The following is a 19,867-nucleotide window of genomic DNA, read 5'->3' as shown; positions in this document are numbered from 1 at the left end:
TCAGTCTCTTCTCTGTATAATCCGACAATTGATATCCGTCTGTGTTTGCTTTCTATGTGCATACTCTTCCTGTTTCCCTCTCCATTCTCTCTCTTCCCATGGTGACTTCTCTGTCCTTCCCTGGGGCCAGTGAACTCACCTGTACTGGCTAGTTTTGTTTATCAACTTGACACAAGCTGGAGTTATAGAGGAGCCTCCCTTGAGGAAATGCCTTTATGAGATCCAGCTGTAAGGTATTTTCTCAATTAGTGATCAAGGTGGGTGGGGGGCTAGCCCATTGTGAGTGGCGCCATCCCTGGACTGGTAGTCTTGGGTTCTGGAAGAAAGCAAGCTGACCAAGCCAGTAACATCTCTCCATGGCCTCTGCATCAGCTCCTGCTTCCTGCCCAGTTTGAGTTCTAGTACTGACTTGGTGATGAACAGCAATGTGAATGTGTAAGCTGAATAAATTTTTTCCTCCCCATCTTGCTTTTTGGTCATGATGTTTGTGCAGGAATAGAAACCCTAAGACATCACCCAAGAGCAGCTTCCCAATAAACCTTCATTTAATATAATCTAATCTGACTTGAATTGGCTCATTTCACTGGCAGAGAAATAACTATCGTATAGTGCTGAACACACAAGTTGAGTCCCCAGGTGGTGGCCCAGGTCTTTTCTGGCCACATGGGAACTGCTTCTCTCCCCCTGTCCTCTGCTAGAAACATTTCTTCTGGACTCCATGAGTACCAACTACAGCTACTGCCTATCTGGGTCCAGGACCCTCTGGCTGAGTTGAAACCATGCTAGTTAGTCCCCTCCAAAACAAAAGACTTTGTTTTGGGTGAATTTTTGATACACAGATGTTGGTTCTGAGGTTAAAATCCCCATTTGATCCCGCTGATGGGACACTGTTTCCACCCACAGTCTAGGGATCTCTGGCAAAACCTAGGAAACTGGGTATGACTGGATATAAAAAACAAAAATAAAATCATCAATCCCTTCACATAACTGAGGATGTATGGACAGTTGATGGCTTCTGAGGGAAGTTTAAGAGGTGTAGCTCCTGATAGATGAACTGTGCTTTCCAGTAGATGTCCCCAAACCCATGGACTTGGTTTGTTAAAGAGGCTCTAGAAACACAAAATTTGTGGGTTTAAAATAATACTAGCTTGAGGTTCTGCATGACTTAAAATGTTCCCATCTGCTTTCTTGGGACTTAATAGTAATCCTAATATTGTTTCTCTTAAGGCAAACTGAATGGACTCATAGCTAAATTTCTTTATCTGTACCTAAATTCACCCTTTTGTCCTCCCTATAACCAAATCACCAGTATGACTGCTGTCAAGTGGTTTGTTGGCAGTGGTGATAACAACTGATATATACCCACCTACTGAGAGGGGGTGAAAGTCTCATGGACCAGAGAGATAAGCCAGCTAAGTGAGGTAGTGAGGGTAGCAAAACCAACATCAAAACATTGGCTCTATCCAACCAGACTCATGAGTAGAGTTGCTTGGGGTTGAGTGTTAGTAAGGGGGGGAGGGGTGTCAGTGCTCTTGAGTATTTCATAAGATAATTTGCTAATCTGATCCTCATCATAATGGTTTGAGTCAGTACAGTTTTAACCTTGAACAAGAATTACCGTAACTAAAGTTCCTCCTTAATCCTTTAGACCTAGGTGCCATAAATGAAAAATCCTTTTATTACAATCTCATGTGTTCAGTAAATAAACCTGTCTGGCTTCCACTATTCCATGAAAATAGTACTTCTTACTCAAGCCACTCCTGATAATCACACTGATGAGTCCCGTCTTTCAGTCTCATCTTTTTTTCCACCATTCAATACTGTTGGTCCCTGCTATGTCTCCACTTCAGCCTTTGGAAAGTAATTAAGATAAATCAGAGTTGTACAGAGTAGATTATTATCCTCTGAGGAAGAAATACCAGTCTTTGCAATGTAAGAACACAGTAAGAAGGCTGCTATTCTGTAATCCAGGACATAGTCACTAGAAATCAAATCCTGCTGGTACTTGTGGTTCCCAGCAGAAATCAAATGACTAAGGCAGTAAGTTGTAGTATTTGTGTCAATCCGAGCAGACTAAGCTAACCTAACTTCTTTCCTCAAACAGGCCTTTAAGAGCAGACACATTTTGTTGCCTTTCCCACTGCAAGCCACTTTATTTGGAAAATAAAGGGTGGGATCCTCAAAGGGGAGTTCTTTGTTTGCTTCTCACTATGCAAGTTCTTCAAGATTCTTACCCATTCTGATGTGTTCATAAGTGCTATCTCAACCCCAGTGTCCCAAAAGATTTTCCTCTCTCTTAACCCAAAGTTGTCCCCTAAGAAATTCATTCTAGAGTTCAGCATCTTCAACACAGCTTATCCCTGCGTAACGGCTCTATTTTTACTCTTCCATTGAATACAAGTATGAGAGTAGAGATTCTTGCTGCTTTGTTCACCATTTCTTTCCAGCAGCCAGCACATTAAAAACTGGACAAATGTTTGCTGAAAGAATAAATCTGGTATATCTGCTTTGGCCAAAATAAAGTAACAAGAACCAGATTTGCCTTCTTGCTTTGAAACAGTTTAAACCAAAAGTTAAAATATACAGGGCAGGGCAGGATAACTGGTTCCTGAATGAAGACAAAGCTCTACAACTGGCTTGACACCTGGCAGATTTCCAGGCCGCACGATTAGGAGAGGAACCCAGGAAGCACTAGATATAGTTGAGAATACAGGACACAGTTGAGAGCTGCTGATAGAAATTTTTGGGGAACAGGAATATTTACTAGTGTATACCCCAGAACTACAACAGGGTTTAGACACATGGTGATGTGGAGAGCAGGGCACGAATCTTTCCCAAGGCTGTGACAATTGTAAAGCCATTCATGACTGGATATTAAGAGTCTTCACATGAGTGTTAAGATAGAAAACTTTCTATCATAGCATTTGGGAGCCACATAATTCTTTATTGTGAAGGGTCAGTCTATCCACTCTAAGATGTTTAGAAACACCTCTGGTCTCCACCTGCCTGATGCCCATAGCACCCTCTAAATGGGACAAAAATTGTCATTTGTGGAGCAAAATCATCCCTTATTGAGTACCACTGTTTTAGACTAATGGTTACTCTGGTTTTTCTGAGTAATGCTTACAGATAACTTGAAAGGATCAAAGCATTTCTCAGTAAGAATACAAAACACATATAGTACCATGAAAAGCCCAGTACAAAACCTAAAACTCACAATGCCTCACATTTCATACAAGTTACTAGTCATAAAAACAGGAAAATGATTCCTAACAACACAGATTCACACTACAGGAACAGATAATACAAATTACAAAATTAGCACAAAAGGATGATAATACAGATATTGAAAGTATAAGTTCTGTAAGTTCAAGTGGAGAAAACAGCAGGAAATGCTGAACACAAATAGCAAGTCTGAACTGGAAGTGATAGGGGGTGGTTCTGATACTAAGGTCCTATTCCTATTGGCTCTTGATTGAACAATAAAGATGCCAGGGGCCAACTGCAGGGAGGAAGGAAAGAGGTGGGACTTCCACGTTCCCCACAGGCAGGCTGAGAAGCAGGAAGAGGATGGAGGATTTGACCATGCTTTGGAGGGAGAAAAGGTGACCAGACATGTGAGCTCTCAGGCGGAGCAGACATAGCCTGCTTCCCCAGGCGGGAGATTAGAAATGCAACTAAGTTGAGGGCAGTTTTGGGTTGCTGAACAAGAAGGTAACCAGAATACTAAGCTAAGGGAAGATTAAGAGGTGCTAAGAGTATTGGGAAGGGTGTGTTAGCCACGGGAGAGTAGAAGCGTCCAGCAATTGGGCCAATAAGGCAGGTTGAAAGTAAGTGTGTGTGTGTGTGTGTGTGTGTGTGTGTGTGTGTGTGTGTGTGTGTTTCCCATCTGCAGACCCAAAATTCTCTCAGCTGGTAGTGTGGTCTGCTTGAAGTTTAAAGCAGGGTATTAGAACTACATGCAACACATAGTCAATGAAGTGTGAAACATTCTGGGTGGTTATTGACAACTAAGAACTGTCCATGACAGAGAAAAATACATGAATAATACTATCCACAGTGGAAGAGAGAAAATAGAGAGGCAACTATTGAGATTAGTATCTGACATGGGCAGAATACATATGACACACATCACAGAAGTAAAGACAGATACTTATTGAAGAAACAATAGTTATGACTAAACTCACACATTCAAGGTTCTTCACAAATACTAAGAGGAATTAGGGCATAATGCTAAGAATATTCCTGATTAAACTGCTAATATAGGGGAAAATTAACATGTAGGAGATAAAATTAACCAGAGCAAGAGATGTAACTTCAGGAGCAGCAAGGTAAAAGACTAAAATCAACCAAATTTGAAATCTATGTTAATGAGAAAAAGTAATTTGAAGTGTTCGGGTTCAAACCCTGGGCCTTATACATGCTCAGCAAGTGCTCCACTACTGAGCAATATCCCCAGCGCTTGTTTTATTAAAGGTCCAAGTAGCTCAGGATGGCCTTGAACAAGTCCTTATACAGCCCAGGATGCCTTCAAATCCACGATCCTTCTGCCTCCCATGTATGTTGGAATGCTATCTCCCTGCCCAGCTCACAAGCTACTCTCTGAAAAGGAATGTCTCATAAAAAGAAAAAGGTGAGAGAAAATAACCCACAGCAGAACTGCACTACTGAAGACTCAAGAAAAAGATTCAAGAAGAATGATATTAGATGGCAATCTTGGTTAAAAGAAAAAAAAAAAGGAAAAAAAGCACAAAAACAAAAATTCATAAGAAAAATTTTCTTTTAAATGTGCTTGGAAGATGACTATGCATTTCAGACTGGATGTGGCTTGTTTGTCCCCCCCAGGGTTCAAGTCTTTAGAAGTGCCATGGTACTGAGGTGGTAGAATTCCCATTGTGTTTCCCAGTGGGAGAACCCTATCCTCAGAAGGGATTCATGTAGTTTTCACAAGGCCCGCCTGTCCCTGTCATAGGTAATAATTTCACTTTCTGCCTCTGATTTTGGGGCCCTTGCCTTAACGAAGTTGACGAACTTAACGAACAGTTGGGGCTTGACAGTTTTCAGTCAAGACTAGATAGATAAACTTCTGTTCTTTATAAAGTGTCTGCCTCAGGTATTTTGTTATAGCAACAGAAAATGCAACATTATATTGTTTAAAGAAAAAGATTAGGAATAGTGGAATTAGTATTCTAGAAATAGTATTTGTATAATTTATATTTTGATAGATGTAAAATATATGACAGCAACAGCACAAAGATTTGGGGAAGGAAGTAGAAACATAATAAAATTTATTATTTATGAAATGGTATAATATTTGAATGATAGATATAAACTATAAATCTAATAGGTCCATTTTAAGTTTTATTTGTGGCCCTGGTGATGCAATCTAGGGTGTTACCCATGTACTCTATGATATATCCCCAGCCCTCTTTTAAACTTTTCAAGAAAGATCATCACTGGTTTATCCAGGAGGGCCTCAAATTTGGGATCCTTTTGCCTCTGCCTCCCAAATATTTGGTCTTACCAGCTTGTGTTAACAGGCCCACTCTTTTAAAAAGAGTGAATTAAGAGACTAAACAGACTATTAAAATATATGGACTCTAAGAGAAAAATATTAGGCTAAAAAGGAAGTAAATGTGTCAGCTGATTTAAATTGAATCATATTAATAACATGAAATATAAGTGGATTAATAAAAGGCAGATATAATCAAATTGGGAGGAAAAGACTAAGCTTCAACCATATGCTGTTTAAGAGAAACCCATGTAAATATAAAGTCATGATTGTAAAAAATAAAATTACAGAAAAGATATACCATACAAATAGTGAAAAGTGAGCCAGAATGATCATTACAAAATAAAATAGAGTCTACAGTACAGGGTTTTTAGGGATCATGTTCATTCCACAATTTTTAAAAAACCAATTTAACAAAGCAGTTAGATTCTAATTATGTATGCACCCAATATAGTGCTATATAATACATGACGTGAAACTTGAAAGAATATACAGAAAGACCAACAATCTGTGTTGCAGACTGACACCTCTTGGGAACAGACAGGACTGAAATTCAGTGAGAGAAAATTGAAACAGCAGGGTCATTTACCAACTTGGATCACTGGCATTGACAGGGCCCTCAACAGATGCAGCCTCCACACTGGAGGTCCAGGAGATGGCCCCATGGGTAGTTGATGACCTGAGTATGATTCCATGTTGGAAGGAGAGAACTGACTTTCACAAGTTCTCTTCTGATCTTCATATGTACAATATGTACACATGACCACCAATCTACACACATGAGTAAGTAAACCAAAAAAATTTAATAAATAAAGATTCTGGAGTATAAACTAAACCTGTTAATTAAGAAAGACTGGATCTGGGTTGGGGATTTAGCTCAGTGGTAGAGTGCTTGCCTAGCAAGCACAAGGCCCTGGGTTCGGTCCCCAGCTCCAAAGGAAAAAAAAAAAAAAAAAAAGAAAGACTGGATCTATGTAGATTATTCTCTTAAAAGCTACAAACAAATCAGAAATCACTAAGGTTTCAATAAAGGTCTCAATTATTTGTAAACAACAACAAAATTTGAAATAATCCATAGGGTAGATTAAAAAATTGAAAGGAGGATAATATCACAAGAAGGATAGGATAGGATACAGGCAAAAGGACACATGAGTTGCGAAGAGGATATATAAAGCTAATTGTTTTTCTGGTTTCAACTCTGTAATGTATTTTTTCTTCATGTATTGTGGTAGATAATTGCAAAAAGAAATGTAATTGGCAGTGAAAGTGTAACAGCCCCAAGTAAGGCAAGCTTCATGGATTCCGAATGGCTCCTCTTGACTGTGAAGTTCATTGAAATGTTGAATCTGGGTATGGAAGGTGCTTGTGTGGCACTCTGATCTAGTTGTCTGATCTTTCTACTTGTGAATTCAGTGCAATAAAATAATTTTTATAAAATTACAAATTAGTTTGAATTAATGAAAACAAAAATATACCAGCAAAATTTGAATATACTTCAAGTACTTAGAGGAGAGCATGTTTCTATGCTAACATGAGTAAAGAATTAATCTTTCCACCTCTTTAATACTACCCTCTAGGTCGATGGTTTTCAAAGTGAGGTCCTCAGATCAATGGCATAAGCAACACTTGCTGCACTCCATACATTCTGAATCCAACTTTGTGGAAGATAGCCAATGATCTCTAGATAAGCACTTCTGTTGACTGTAATGCATACTAAAGACTGTGACCCACTCATCTATGGTAAAAACATTTCTGCTGGGCTATCATAAGGCTCTATGCTTCCACTCTTGTCCTATATGACCTGTTCTCACAATGTAATCAGAGATCTTTTTAGGATATCATTTAGTTATCCTAGTCATACGCAATCTAAATCTGTGTACAATGGCAAGTCACCTACTCGCCATTCATGGCTCATCGAGGACCCTTTTTCTATTCTTCAGATCTAACCATATCCAATATCATGTTTTTTTCCTCTTTCTCTTGACTCGAAACACACTGGCCTTTGTAACCTAGAAGATCTATTTCCCCCATCCACTTCTTGGAAAATCATTCCACTCCCACTAGTTACCTGTTGCTTGGTCTAATTAGTACCTATTTATCCTTGAAGTTAAGTAATGGACATTTTCTGGATCAGACATAGATTCTTTGTATAATAACTTCTCATAGCACCACACAATAATTGAGACCTTATGAGTTCTAAATACCTGCTTGATGTCTGCTTCATTTAGTGAATGTAAAAACAAAAGTAGAAACTGGATTTGGTTTCACCGCCTGTTGTTTCCCATGCACTTGTTACACTGGCTAACATACAGAAGACAAACTTGTTCTTGAGACTGGGTCTTGAGTTTACTATGCAGCCCAGCCTGGTCTGAAACTTGGGCTCATCCTCAGTTTTCCAAGGTCCAATATGTTCTACATTCTTATAGCCAAGAAACAACATAAACAATCAACTTCCCAGTGTTGCCCAGAACTAGGAAGAGGAAGAAGCCAATGTTTGGCAGAAAATTAAACTAATATAAACAAAAAAATGGAGGGGGCAAAATAATCATTTGGACACCTATCATGTTTTGGGTTTTTTTGGTGTGTGTATGTGTGCGTGTGTGCGTGTGTGTAAAGCATCGATAGGCAACTGCATCAGGTTTAGTGTTGTGATTCCAGGATGCTCAGAAAATTTAAGGGAAAGAACCAGAAAGTAGGAGAGCTGGACAAAGAGTTCTGAGTTCTTTGTCTTTACTCTTATTACTCTTAGATCAGAGTAGAAAGACGAGCTACTGAGCACACTGCAAGGGAGCTCCAGAACCCAGCCCCCACACACTCCCCCTTGAATTTCGGTTTCCTTGCTTCCTTTCTTCCTCACCCCACTCCCCTCTTTCCTCTCTTTGAAAGGTGTGTGTGTGTGTGTGTGTGTGTGTGTGTGTGTGTGTGTTTGTTTATTTATTTTATTTGGTATGGGTGTTTGCCTGAATGTATGTCTGTGTACCACATGAATGCAGTGCCAGCAGAGGGCAGAAGAGCCTATCAGATCTCCTGGGAATGAGTTAGAGCTGGCTGTGAGCTTTCATGTGTGTGCTGGGAACTGCGGATGCTATGGAAGAGCAGCCAAAGCATTTTACTGTGGAGTCATGTCTACAGTCCAAGTACTGAATTCTCAAGTGAAGAAACAAATATGGAGTGGGTTCGATGGCCATGTTTTGGATGACAGTCACTCCATGGGCAGGATTTCAACTTAGTCTGTGTAATACAGCATCTCTGTCTCAAGAAAGTTAAGTTAAAACAAAGAAACACACACACACACACACACACACACACACACACACACACACACACAAAGGCAGAGATTACTTAATGCATGAGTGAAGCAACAAGATCATATGGGGCAGATGTGAGCAATGAAATTGGCTTTGAACAAATGTCAGCAACTGGCCATCAAAGAGGAGGACGACCTTTGACTTACCTCAGCTAGAGAAACAGCACTAACAATCTGAAGGAGAGAATACAGATGCATAGAATGGAAAACCTGGTGTCCGTGGCACCCCAGCACCATGCAGCTGGATGAGGACACTGCTCCTGTGACACAACCACAGAGCTAAAGCAACTGTTGGGAGATGTTGCTGCAGAATTGGGAATGAACAAAAATCATTTTGATCTAGCTACAACCTATCAAAAATGCAATAGTAAAGTCACCTGAGCTAATATCTAAACAGCAAAAACAGGTACCAGAATGTGATTATCTAGCTCTTAATGGTTTTTATCACAGTATTCCTCTACTGTGGCATGTTACAAAGCCCTTGTCATTTGGACTTTTTTTATTTTATGCAGAACAGGGTTAAATACAGCACATAACTTATCTTTACAGCCACATTCTTTTCACAAAACTCTGTAAAGGAGTGCTTTCAAGCATGGATAGAAAAAATGCCAGAAAAAGTTTAGGAGATGCACTCTAACATGCTGAGAAGGACTGTGCCGGGGGACAAAGGGAAACGATCCACTGCAGTCATATTAGTGTAGTACCTTGCACATAAGAGTGTCATCGCAGCTGATGCACCTTGGAATCCACCTTTGGAAGCTTGGGAAAAAAGACTGAGCCACATAGGAACACTTCTCCACCAAAATTAAAGCTAGGATAATCCACTCTAAACCTGAGTTTTTCCATAAGTGACAATTATGATGGAGAATAATATAAACTATAATAATGTCTAATATTACCCTGTAATGAGGTACCTCAGCCCCACAAATCTGATAGAACCTCTTGTGTTCAATCATCAATGTGAATGAATGTTCTAAAGGGATGAGAAAGGATGGGTTACAGTTGCAATCCTGGTCTTAGGTAGCTCAAGGGGTTTATATCATTTAAAAATCACACAGAAGTGATACATTTTTGTAAAGAGCAGCATTTAGAACACAGGATGCATGAAAAATTTAAGTCGCTTTTTCAGGACAGAAGACAAAATAGAAACTGACAAATTGATTACTTTAAAAGTTATGTGACAATCCAAATGCTTCAATATTTATATAAGAAAATTAACATTTTAGGATGAGTTAAATGAGTCTACAGTATTTTCAAGTCCATAGGAGGTAGTCTTACCAAGTTCCTCACATATATCCAAAGTTAGTGTATATACACCCAGATATTTACCAGTTAGGAAGAGGTGTACTTGCTCTGGACTTGAGAAACACGGACATTAACAAATGTCTGTATTAGTATTTTTTGGTAATTACAGACTATTTGGGCCAATATCACCTAAAAATCCTCAGCACCTGGCCCTTCACACACACCATTTTAAAGCTGGGCTGTATCTCAGTGGTAGTGTGCCTATCATGTGCTTGGCTCAGTGTTCAAGCTCTAAAGTACTATATGCTAGAGCACATAGCAGCATATGCACATGTAAATTACATCTAATCAAATGCTCATTTCCTTATCGAACCCTCACGTCTACTTTATACTTTTAGAAGTGAGTAGCAGCAATTCAGTTTGATCATATGGTTCCTTACAGCCCACAGAATGTTGTTCACACTGGACTGATCCCTTCTGCCTTCTCATTTACACACACGATGAACCCACGTAAACTCTGGCAGCTGAGATAAAACACACAACTATTCAGTTCTATATATCCCGAGACAGCTATTCAAACCCTCTGCTTCCTAATCCTACTACACTTTTAGAGTCCATCATCTGTGAATAGGTATGTGCTATGTATATGTTGTGTAGTAGTGCATGTGGATTTGGGTGAGTGCATATGCTTGTGCACATGCATGTGCCAGTAGAGATCAACACTGGGCACCTTTCTCTAACAGTTTCCCACCTTATTTTCTGAGACGCTGTCTCTCACTGAAACTGGAACTCACAGTCTGACTAGTCCAGGAGTTCAATGAGCTCCAGGCATTCACCCTTCTCTGCCTTCTTAATGCTGTACGTATAGATGTGTGCATCTGTGGCCAGATCTAACATGGAGTCTGGGGATCTACATCCATGTCTTCATGCTTCCATAACAGATGCTTTTCTGATTAAGCATTCCCTAGACCCAGATTACCTCTTGATTCATAAAACATGAACTTGAATATTTCAAGATAACCCCATGGACTACTGACTTGTATTCCAACATATTATTTCCCCACTTTAAGAGAAATAGGAACTTCTGGTCCAGAACAAGTTCTAACCACTCCATTCTAAGCTGCCCAGATCCATACTCAATAGCCAGTCCCAGGGCTTCCCTCTCATTCCATACCTTCAGTCTTCTTACTACTCACTAGCTTTGACATTGAGACATTTTTATAGCTCACTTTTAGTAGATGGCACCTGCCTTCCTACATCCTGACCACTCACAGCAGCTTCTGTTTTTCTTCCTCTCTCTTCCTCCCTCCCTCCCCCCCTCCCTCCCTCCCTCCCCCTCTCTCTCTCTCTCTCTCTCTCTCTCTCTCTCTCTCTCTCTCTCTCTCTCTCTCTCGGCACTTTTTTATCACTTCCTCTTTGACCACTTAGCATCTGGCATTGAAGTTGGCTTTTACCACTACTCCTCCACACAGGTGTTTCCTCCTTCACCATGATGATGACCTCTTGCTGCATTTAACAGAACTACCTCAATGCTCATCATGACTGACTTAAGTACACTGCTTGCTTAAGACATTTTCCTCCAATCTGCCTGCTTCTCATCCTTTGACTACTTTCATCAGTCTCGTTTTGTGCATACCTATTTTTTTTTACAGCCTGGAGTGACTCTGGGAGTCTAGGATCCTGCAATCTTACATTGAGGAATCTCTCCTACTCCAGTGACTTTTCTCACTTGCCAAATCTGTCTTAGTTCAAGCCTCATCTCTGTACAGGATTCGCATTACCTACCTGCTTCTTTAACATCTTTTTTAGATATCCCACTAACTTCATCTAAACCCTTAAAGCTAAAAACCAAATCCCTTGAAATGTTCTTGATGCTCAAGGCAAAGTTCTGGCTGTTTCCCTTCATTCCTCTATTCTGACACTGACTTTCACAGAGACTGAAGTGACAACCATGGACCTTGTATGGGTCTGAGCTAGATCCTCTGTACATGTTATGGTTCTATAGCTTCCTGTTCCCGTGGGATAGGAGTGGGGGCTGTCTTTGACTCTTGCCTGAGCTTGGGACCTTTTTCCTCCTACTGGGTTCCCTTGTCCATCCAGCCTTGAGATGAGGGTTTGTGCCTAGTCTTTACATTGTAACTTGTTATGCCATGTTTGGCTGATGTCTCTGGGAGGCCTGCACTTGTTTTTTTTCTTTTTGAAGGGAAGTGAGGAGTGGATCTTTGAAATAGAGGAGGTGGGAGGAGAATGGGAGGAGTCAGGGGAGGGGAAACTGCAGTTGAGATGTATTACATCAGAAGAAAAAAAAGATGTGATTTTATTTCATAGACTTCTGTAAAATTTCTTTCCTACTTTCTTGTTAGGGCTTAAACTCCCCCCTCCATTACTTGATGTTGCTTCAGCATTTGAACAATGCCTCCCCAGTGATTCTGTCTTCTGAGATTATATACCTCCGACTGACCACTGCAGAGTCTCTATTTTGTACCTTAGCCCTGACAAATTACTCACTGTTCCAAATGAGCCAGCTTTATTGTCTACATTTTCTGCACGGAATTTGTTCTGCTTGAACCCCTCCCACCACTTGTTAGCTTCTAGTATTTGAGATTCTTACAATTGTCACTATATAAGCAAGAATCCTGGATAAATCTGCAATCCCATGTCCCTCCTTCATGTTCCTTCAGGTAACTTCTTCCTGGTCACATTACTCAGCCTTCAGTAAGTATTTACTTCTCTATGCTTCCTAATAGCAAAATCTGTGACATTAATCACTGTTTCCTTTGAACATGAAGAATCCTGCTTACAATATATAATAACTGTATATTAATGTGTACATTAGATCTTCCACACTAAGAAGATACTGTAGTCATTCCTTCAAAAGGAGAAATACACTTGCCTTTCTTCCCACTTCTACATTTAACACAGAGTACAGCAAATGCAGTGAAATCTTATGTATTAAATCACATTTGGACAGTTAATATGTACAAAGGCAAGACATTCATGATAGAAACAATTATTTTCCACCAATAGAAATATTCTAAAATTTATAATATACACTGTCCTCAGAATTTGCCTAGAAAAGTCCTGTAGTTACCAGTCTTATGTTTTCAGTCAATAATTATTTATGAAAAACAAAACACATATAAAACTAATGATGAATTTTAGTGTTACTTCCAAAAAGGCAAAAAGAAGCATGGACTACCAAAAAATAATGAGAGAAAAAAAAAACACAACAACACTGTAAGAAACATTTAAAAATCACATAAACATAACAAATATTGTTATAAATATAACTGTAAAAATAATAATCTCGTTGACTTAAAAATGTTAAAAATAAAGAAGGAAAGTTATCAGTAAAGATGAATAAACTTCAAGCAGAACAGCAAACAGCAGTAGCAAATTTTAAAATGGAAAAGGTGAAAAACAATTCTTTATATGTCACTAATTTTTAAAAATAGCCACAAAGGATTTTTAAATTAATTTGCAAAAGTAATATTAAAATATATTTCATCTTCCTATTTTAGGAATCTTACATTTGACAGGGTAAAGAATAATATTAAAGAAAGATTGTGTTTGATTGTTAGGAAAATACAATGGGTAAGAAGCTTCAAGGATAAAATACAGTTCTGTTGTAAATGAATTAATGCAAATTACTTTTGAAAAATCTGTAACAGCATGAGATGAAAATGAAACAGAAATAAAATGAAACTATATTTTATTCTTCGTGAAACTTGTATACATATTTTAGGTGAATTATAAGCTTAAAAATTTGCTATTAGGTATTTTCCTGACAAAGCATATTACATTATTATTTTTAGCCTTCTTCAGGGTCACAAATAAGTTATTCTTCATAGTTTCCATTTACCTTTTGTAATAGAGATTATTCTCTGACCTCATTTAGTCATTTCATGACAGATATTTGAAATTTTAATCATTATATGTTACACAGTACTGGGTTATATATATATATATATATATATATATATATATATATATATATATATATTAAAATTACTCATTTAATTGAACTGGGGGTGGGGATACACATAAAGCCTATATAAAACTTTTCAACCTAATTGCTGTGTTTAATATTTTAATGAGACATGATGTTATTGACTCTAGTAAGACACTAATACTTGTGAAAATGAACATAAGCCATAAAATATTCTTCTCTGTAAATATATAACTTGGTATTCTTTCATGGTGAAGACAGAATCTGTCAAGTTTCCTATCTAATATCCCATATTGTTCAGTACCTACCAAATAAGCAGATGGAAAATGGCTATCCAGGCAAGCACCATGCTCATATTACCACTATGTTCAAAGGTCAATAATCTCGCTGGGGTACCGACGTTCTGTCAGTGTAACTTAGTAAGGTACAGCACTACCACTTCATTCCTGATTGCATTCTCAATTTGAAATGACCCTAACAGTGACTTGTTCATCTACATAAAGGAATTCTCTATCTGCACAAGTGGGCTCTATTCATAGAAGCCCACTTAATATAATTGCTGATCATTGAAAAAAAATTAGTATACCACCTTCTAAATAAGCAGTCTTGCAGTATGTTTTCAAAACAGTATCAAACAGAGTAACAGTTTAGTGAGGATTTACACCTTAGGATTACAATGTTACAGTCTCTAAATGAGACAGCCACAGCTGTTTTCTGTATATTGTCATAGTTTGGATTTTGGAAGAGAATAAGCAAGTATTAGCCTGCAGTAGTGAATTTTTAGTTAGCTGTTCAGTCACCTACCAAATACACTCATGGCCTATTTTCACGATGCTCTTCATGTCTCTTCTAAATGTATTTGCTTGTGTTTGAATGTCAGAAACTTAGCAGTTAAGTGCACTCACTACATCTAGCAGCACCTAATTTCATGAGTTTCATACTAGGTGCCAAGAAATGAAGTTGCTCAAATATTTTAGATAAATTAGAACCAAATTAGCTGTTCCTTTTCTACCTACTAGCTTACGTTTTGCTCAAGGCACCTACAATGAAACTTTAAAATTAAGGAGAGAAAAACTTACCCACTTGGGATTTTGTACAATAGTTTGCCATTTGTCCACTGTTGCAAGACTGCCGTTTATGTCTTTTTGCTGACATTTCTGTGGTCTTCCATGGTGGTCTTTTTCTTTTGTTTAATTTGCTAAGAGCCTCAGAATTATCAGGATTCTTGTCAAAGTTAACATGCTTACTTAACTGACTACTGTTGAGTTCATCAGTCAACCTACCACTTGCAGGACTATTTGCTTTGGGATTTTCTCTTTCTTCATTTTGCTTTTTTAAGGAACTTTGCCTTGCGGAATGGGATCTTAAACTAAAACGCTTTGATTCTTCTGGTTGTGCCTGATTACCTCCACTGTCAACAGATTCAGGAGAATAAATTATTGTATTTAGTTTAAAAGTATTTCTGTGTTCAAGACAGTTGATTTTCCTCAAAAATATTCTACAGTCTTTTAAAGTTTTTGACCTCCAATTATGGGAAGATACACTTTCTATTGTCTGTTCCTTTTCAGCATCAACCTGTCCACACCCTGTTCCATTCTCCTTTGCTTCTGACTTAAATTTACTCTCTAAACTAGCATGTGTTCTGAAGTCACCTACTGCTACCCTCTTTTTAGCAAAGGTGACTCTGGGTTCCGGGGACGAGGCCCACTGGTTACCAACTGTGCTTTTCTCACTGAGTGATGTCTCTGCATTTGTCTGCCCCTCTGTGTTAGTCCAAGATTGATTCTGGCAGAACAATCTTAAGTTCCTTCTTTTTGAGCTCCAATCAACTGTTCTGTGGCTATATGGCCTTTCCTCTCTTCTCCACCTTTCACAGTGCAAACTCTTAAACTCTGTCCTTTTCAACCTCGCTAATGTTAAATTACTTTTCACATTTAAGTGTGGTGAGCCAACCATTTTATGTAGTATATGAAATTTCCCGGCTGGTTTTGAAGGAGAAGAGACTGCAAATTTTTTAAAGTGCTTCCTGAAGGGGCTGGTATTAAATCCACAGCATTTCACCCCTAACTTAATGCCCTTGGTGCTTATCACTTCCAAAGGGTTTCGAGCATTTGCTTTTCTAACTAGTGAAAGGGACTGTGTTTCTGTTGTTTGCATAAACCAGGTACAAAGTTCATTCAAATTATACTTTTTCTGAAAAAGCATTTTTACGGGTGAAACTTCAAGTTCTAGAAGACAAGTTTCCAAGGGGCTTGCTGCTTTGAAATGATCACCTTTAGAGTATTCTGTTTTATGAACAAAATTTTGAGCTTCATCTCTACTCACCTGTACCCACGCATTTGTTATTTGTTCAAATCTATTGTTTAATTCCTCTAACAAGGAATCATTTGAAGCAGATGTAGCCCACCACCTTAGTAAAGGGTTGGATGAAATCACAGGGTCCAAGGATACATCAGAAACAGGCATTAATTTTTTATCTTCCAAATACTTTTTTGCTTTCTTTGAACATCTAGATCCTGGGATACCTTTGGAAGCTAGTCTAAAACTTGACTGCCTGTATTTTTTCTTTGGATTTTTGCATTTATGCAAATGGAGTTTACATGATTTATGACGAAGGGTATTTTTGTAAGTAAGTGAGCCAGAAGATGCAAATGAATGTAAGAAATGCAAAGGTTTTCTAGCCTTAATTGAATGCTTCAGAGGTATAGAAGTAACAGTACTATTTGATTCATCCTTAACTATGTCAACATTGGTGTGCTTGATATTATCCACATTACTGCATTGTTGGTCAGGCTTTTCTTCTAGGCAAGTTTTCTCTAACACTATCTCCTGATCTAATGGAGGTAAGCAACTGCTAACACATACTTCTCTTTCCTGAGGTGAAATTCTATTAACAGTCACAGATATACCAGAAATTTTCACTTTTGCAGGTCTACCAGGCTTCCTAACAATTGACAAAGGCTTTTGGTTTGGTCGAATAATGTTCTTGCAAGTCTGAGTTATCATAGACTTGCTCTTGATTGGTCTAATATTTTCAAAGTCAGAATCAAAAACCCCACTTTGAGTTGTCAATCTTGACCCAGCACTCAGACTTTCACCATAGCCAATCTCATGAGCTTTAGTATTTCTGAGAAGACTAGAGTTAACTGAAAAGTCAGCGCCATCACTGTTCAGTGAGATGTTGTTGATTTTCATGCTTCCTTCAGAAACACATCTCTTGGTTCTTCTTGACCTTCCATAAACAACAGTGACAATAATACTCTTTCTGCAAACATCTTCTTTGACTTCTGATATGAAAGATTGTGGGTTTTCCTTTCTAGGGCTAGAAGACTCGTTTTGGCAAACATTGACATCTGTTTGACCAGCTTTAGGTTTTGGTGGTCTTCCAATTGGCCGTTTAATCTGCTTCACAACTTGTGGACCAATTTTTTTAGGTCTACCTGGTTTTCTTTTACATGGTAAGTCAACAGCACCATTTGACTTTCCCTTAGGGTCTTCTTGTGGCTTATCATTGTTTAAACTATCAGTCAACTCTGCAGATGATGGTGTAGCCTCATGTACACAGTTAAATTGGTTCAATTCACTTTGAAGGTTAGTAGCATGATGATTAGAATTATAATCTTCAAAGCTAGTGTTTGGTATGTCTTCATTTACTTCTCTTTTTCTTCCAATCATCTGATGGGTTTTATGTTTGTGAGAATCAAAATCAGCATTTGACTGTGATGTGCTGACTGAAGTTAAAGTGTATTTGACTCCTTCACTGCTTTTAATCTCAGATAAAAACATGAGTTTGATAGGACTAGAATAGTTAGAAACAGAATTTTCAATACCTTCACATTTTGTTGGCAAACTTTCAACACTGGTTGTCGAGCTACCTCTCTCTAAAATGGGTGACGTCTTCGGATTATCGAATGTTTTGTTCAAATCCATTACAAACATACCATGACTTCTTTTATTGCTAGATGCCAATGCAGATTTTGATAAACTCTGATTTTTAAAAGCCATTCCACTTAAAGTCAAATCTCTCCCAACATTTTGGTCTTTATCACCTGTTTCAATCAATTTCTTGGAAGCTTTACATCCTTCAGATAGGTCTTGACTAGTCCAAGACCTTTGAGCCATATTTATTGTGTCTTCTAAACGCTCCACAACAACCTGCAAATTAGAATTCATTGCAATTTTATTTAAGTCTATAGTTTGAAAACTTTCAGTTGGATCTCTGACTGGATCTTTTCTGTGTGCAGAGTCTGATACTCTTTTGCTCTCGAGGAATTTTTTGGAAACAGAATCGTTTGTTACATATATAGAATACCATCCTGGAGGCACAATATTTCGTTTAGTTCTGCTCAATAGAGAAGCATCAGTTCTCGAAAGTGTTGGAGTACTTTCTAATTTTGTATTTTCCCCATTATTCTGTACAGTTAGTTTCTCAGCTGTAGACCTCTCCTGTGATTTTCTTTGGCTCATTTTCTCAAATGAAGTTGCTTTAAAGTTTTCTGAAAATTGATTAGGAGCCAAATTAGTTTCTAAACTCCCAAGAGGTACCTGAAGTGATGGTGTAAACAATGTTTCGGCATGATTTTCATTTTGAAAGCTTTTAGAGTTTTTTAAAGGTTCCTGACAAGGCTGGAATTCTTTGTTCACTGAAAGCATCTTATCATTGTATGACAATTTTCTTGAATTTCTTTCACTGTACCTTTTTCTCAGAAAGTTTTCATCAAAACTGGCAAGTTCTCTTTTTATCTGTAAAGACTGCCTTCTGATCACAGGTGAGTCAGGAGAGTTGTGCATTGCAAATAACGTTTGTTGACGTTTTCGAAACCTTGTCTGAATAATCTTATTTTCTACCTTTTTATCATGTTGACTTAGCAATTCCATAAAACTATAATCATTGGCTGTTGCACTGTGCAAAAGAGATGTTATTAAATCTCCCAATTTAAAATCATTGTCTGAGTCACAATCAGTACTAGATAATTTTATGAGGTTTGATATATCTGTGGTTTCTATTGATTTTAATTTTTCATTAATACGGTCCATTAAATCTTGAAAAATTACAGCTGTTTCACCCTTATCATGATTTGTAGTATAACTACTGCTGGTACCCAAGAGCACAGAATCAGAGTTACTAGACTTCTTAGTTTTATGTATTTTGCTGTCGTGGCCACATTTGTGAATGTTTATCTCTGCTGGTGTAAGAGATGGAGGCTGGTTAATGCTTGACTCAAGTTTGTTATTTTCTAAGGCTGAAAGCTCTGAGACGATGTCTTTCCATTTTTCAAATCCTCCAGTCTCCACAGGTGATAATGGTGGTGGTGAGGGACTTCGAGATCTACAGGATTCTTGAAGAGTAGCTGAAAGATCACAAATTTCCCCTGACAAAAGAGGACTATGACAGGTTGATCTTGTAGAGTGAATCTTTGCTAACTGTCCACAAGAGCACCTGTGTGGATGAGAACTGTTTTCAACTCCTCTATTCATTACTGTCTTAATATTTTCAACACTTACAGTCTGACAAGACAAACAATGTAATTCTTTAATACAGACTGGCAGAGGCACTAGACCAGGGCTTTGTCTCTCATTGTGTAAACACCCTCTTTCTGCCAGTCTATATTCACAGCTACAGAACAGACCATGAAAACCATCCTCCAATAGGGGCTTTTGAGATTCTGAAGACATAGCACATGATGAATTACAACAGCAAAGAGAAGCAGCATTCTGCTCTTGGACTAGAAATTTCAACATAGCCAAAACTTGTTGATGGTGATGTATGCACAAAGATTCCAAAACTTTGCTTAATGCTGATTTTCCTTTTTCCATTTTAGTAGCTTCCTCTGATTTTGCATCAACAGTTGAA

The 19,867-nt window shown here is 38.2% G+C and overlaps 1 protein-coding gene across 30 annotated transcripts in view; it reads right to left on the bottom strand.

The window, feature by feature from the left end:
- Window positions 1-19,867, bottom strand: part of Lcorl (ligand dependent nuclear receptor corepressor-like) — a 137,351-nt gene that overhangs the window by 10,602 nt on the left and 106,882 nt on the right. For 26 of the 30 annotated variants that reach the window (XM_017599472.3, XM_017599474.3, XM_017599475.3 and 23 more), the window contains one exon: window positions 1-19,867. This exon is cut by the window's left edge and continues 10,602 nt beyond it. The exons of 3 other annotated variants lie outside the window; for them this stretch is intronic. In XM_017599472.3, coding sequence (XP_017454961.2) covers window positions 15,073-19,867 — 4,795 coding nt within the window. In that variant the 3' untranslated portion in view covers window positions 1-15,072. One more of the 30 variants, XM_017599473.3, reaches the window with a different exon arrangement.

The sequence above is a fragment of the Rattus norvegicus genome, chromosome 14, assembly GCF_036323735.1.
Source record: "Rattus norvegicus strain BN/NHsdMcwi chromosome 14, GRCr8, whole genome shotgun sequence".
NCBI classification, from domain to species: domain Eukaryota; kingdom Metazoa; phylum Chordata; class Mammalia; order Rodentia; family Muridae; genus Rattus; species Rattus norvegicus.
The sequence above is the reverse complement of the archived record's forward strand: the minus strand, read 5'-3'. Positions and strand labels throughout refer to the sequence as shown.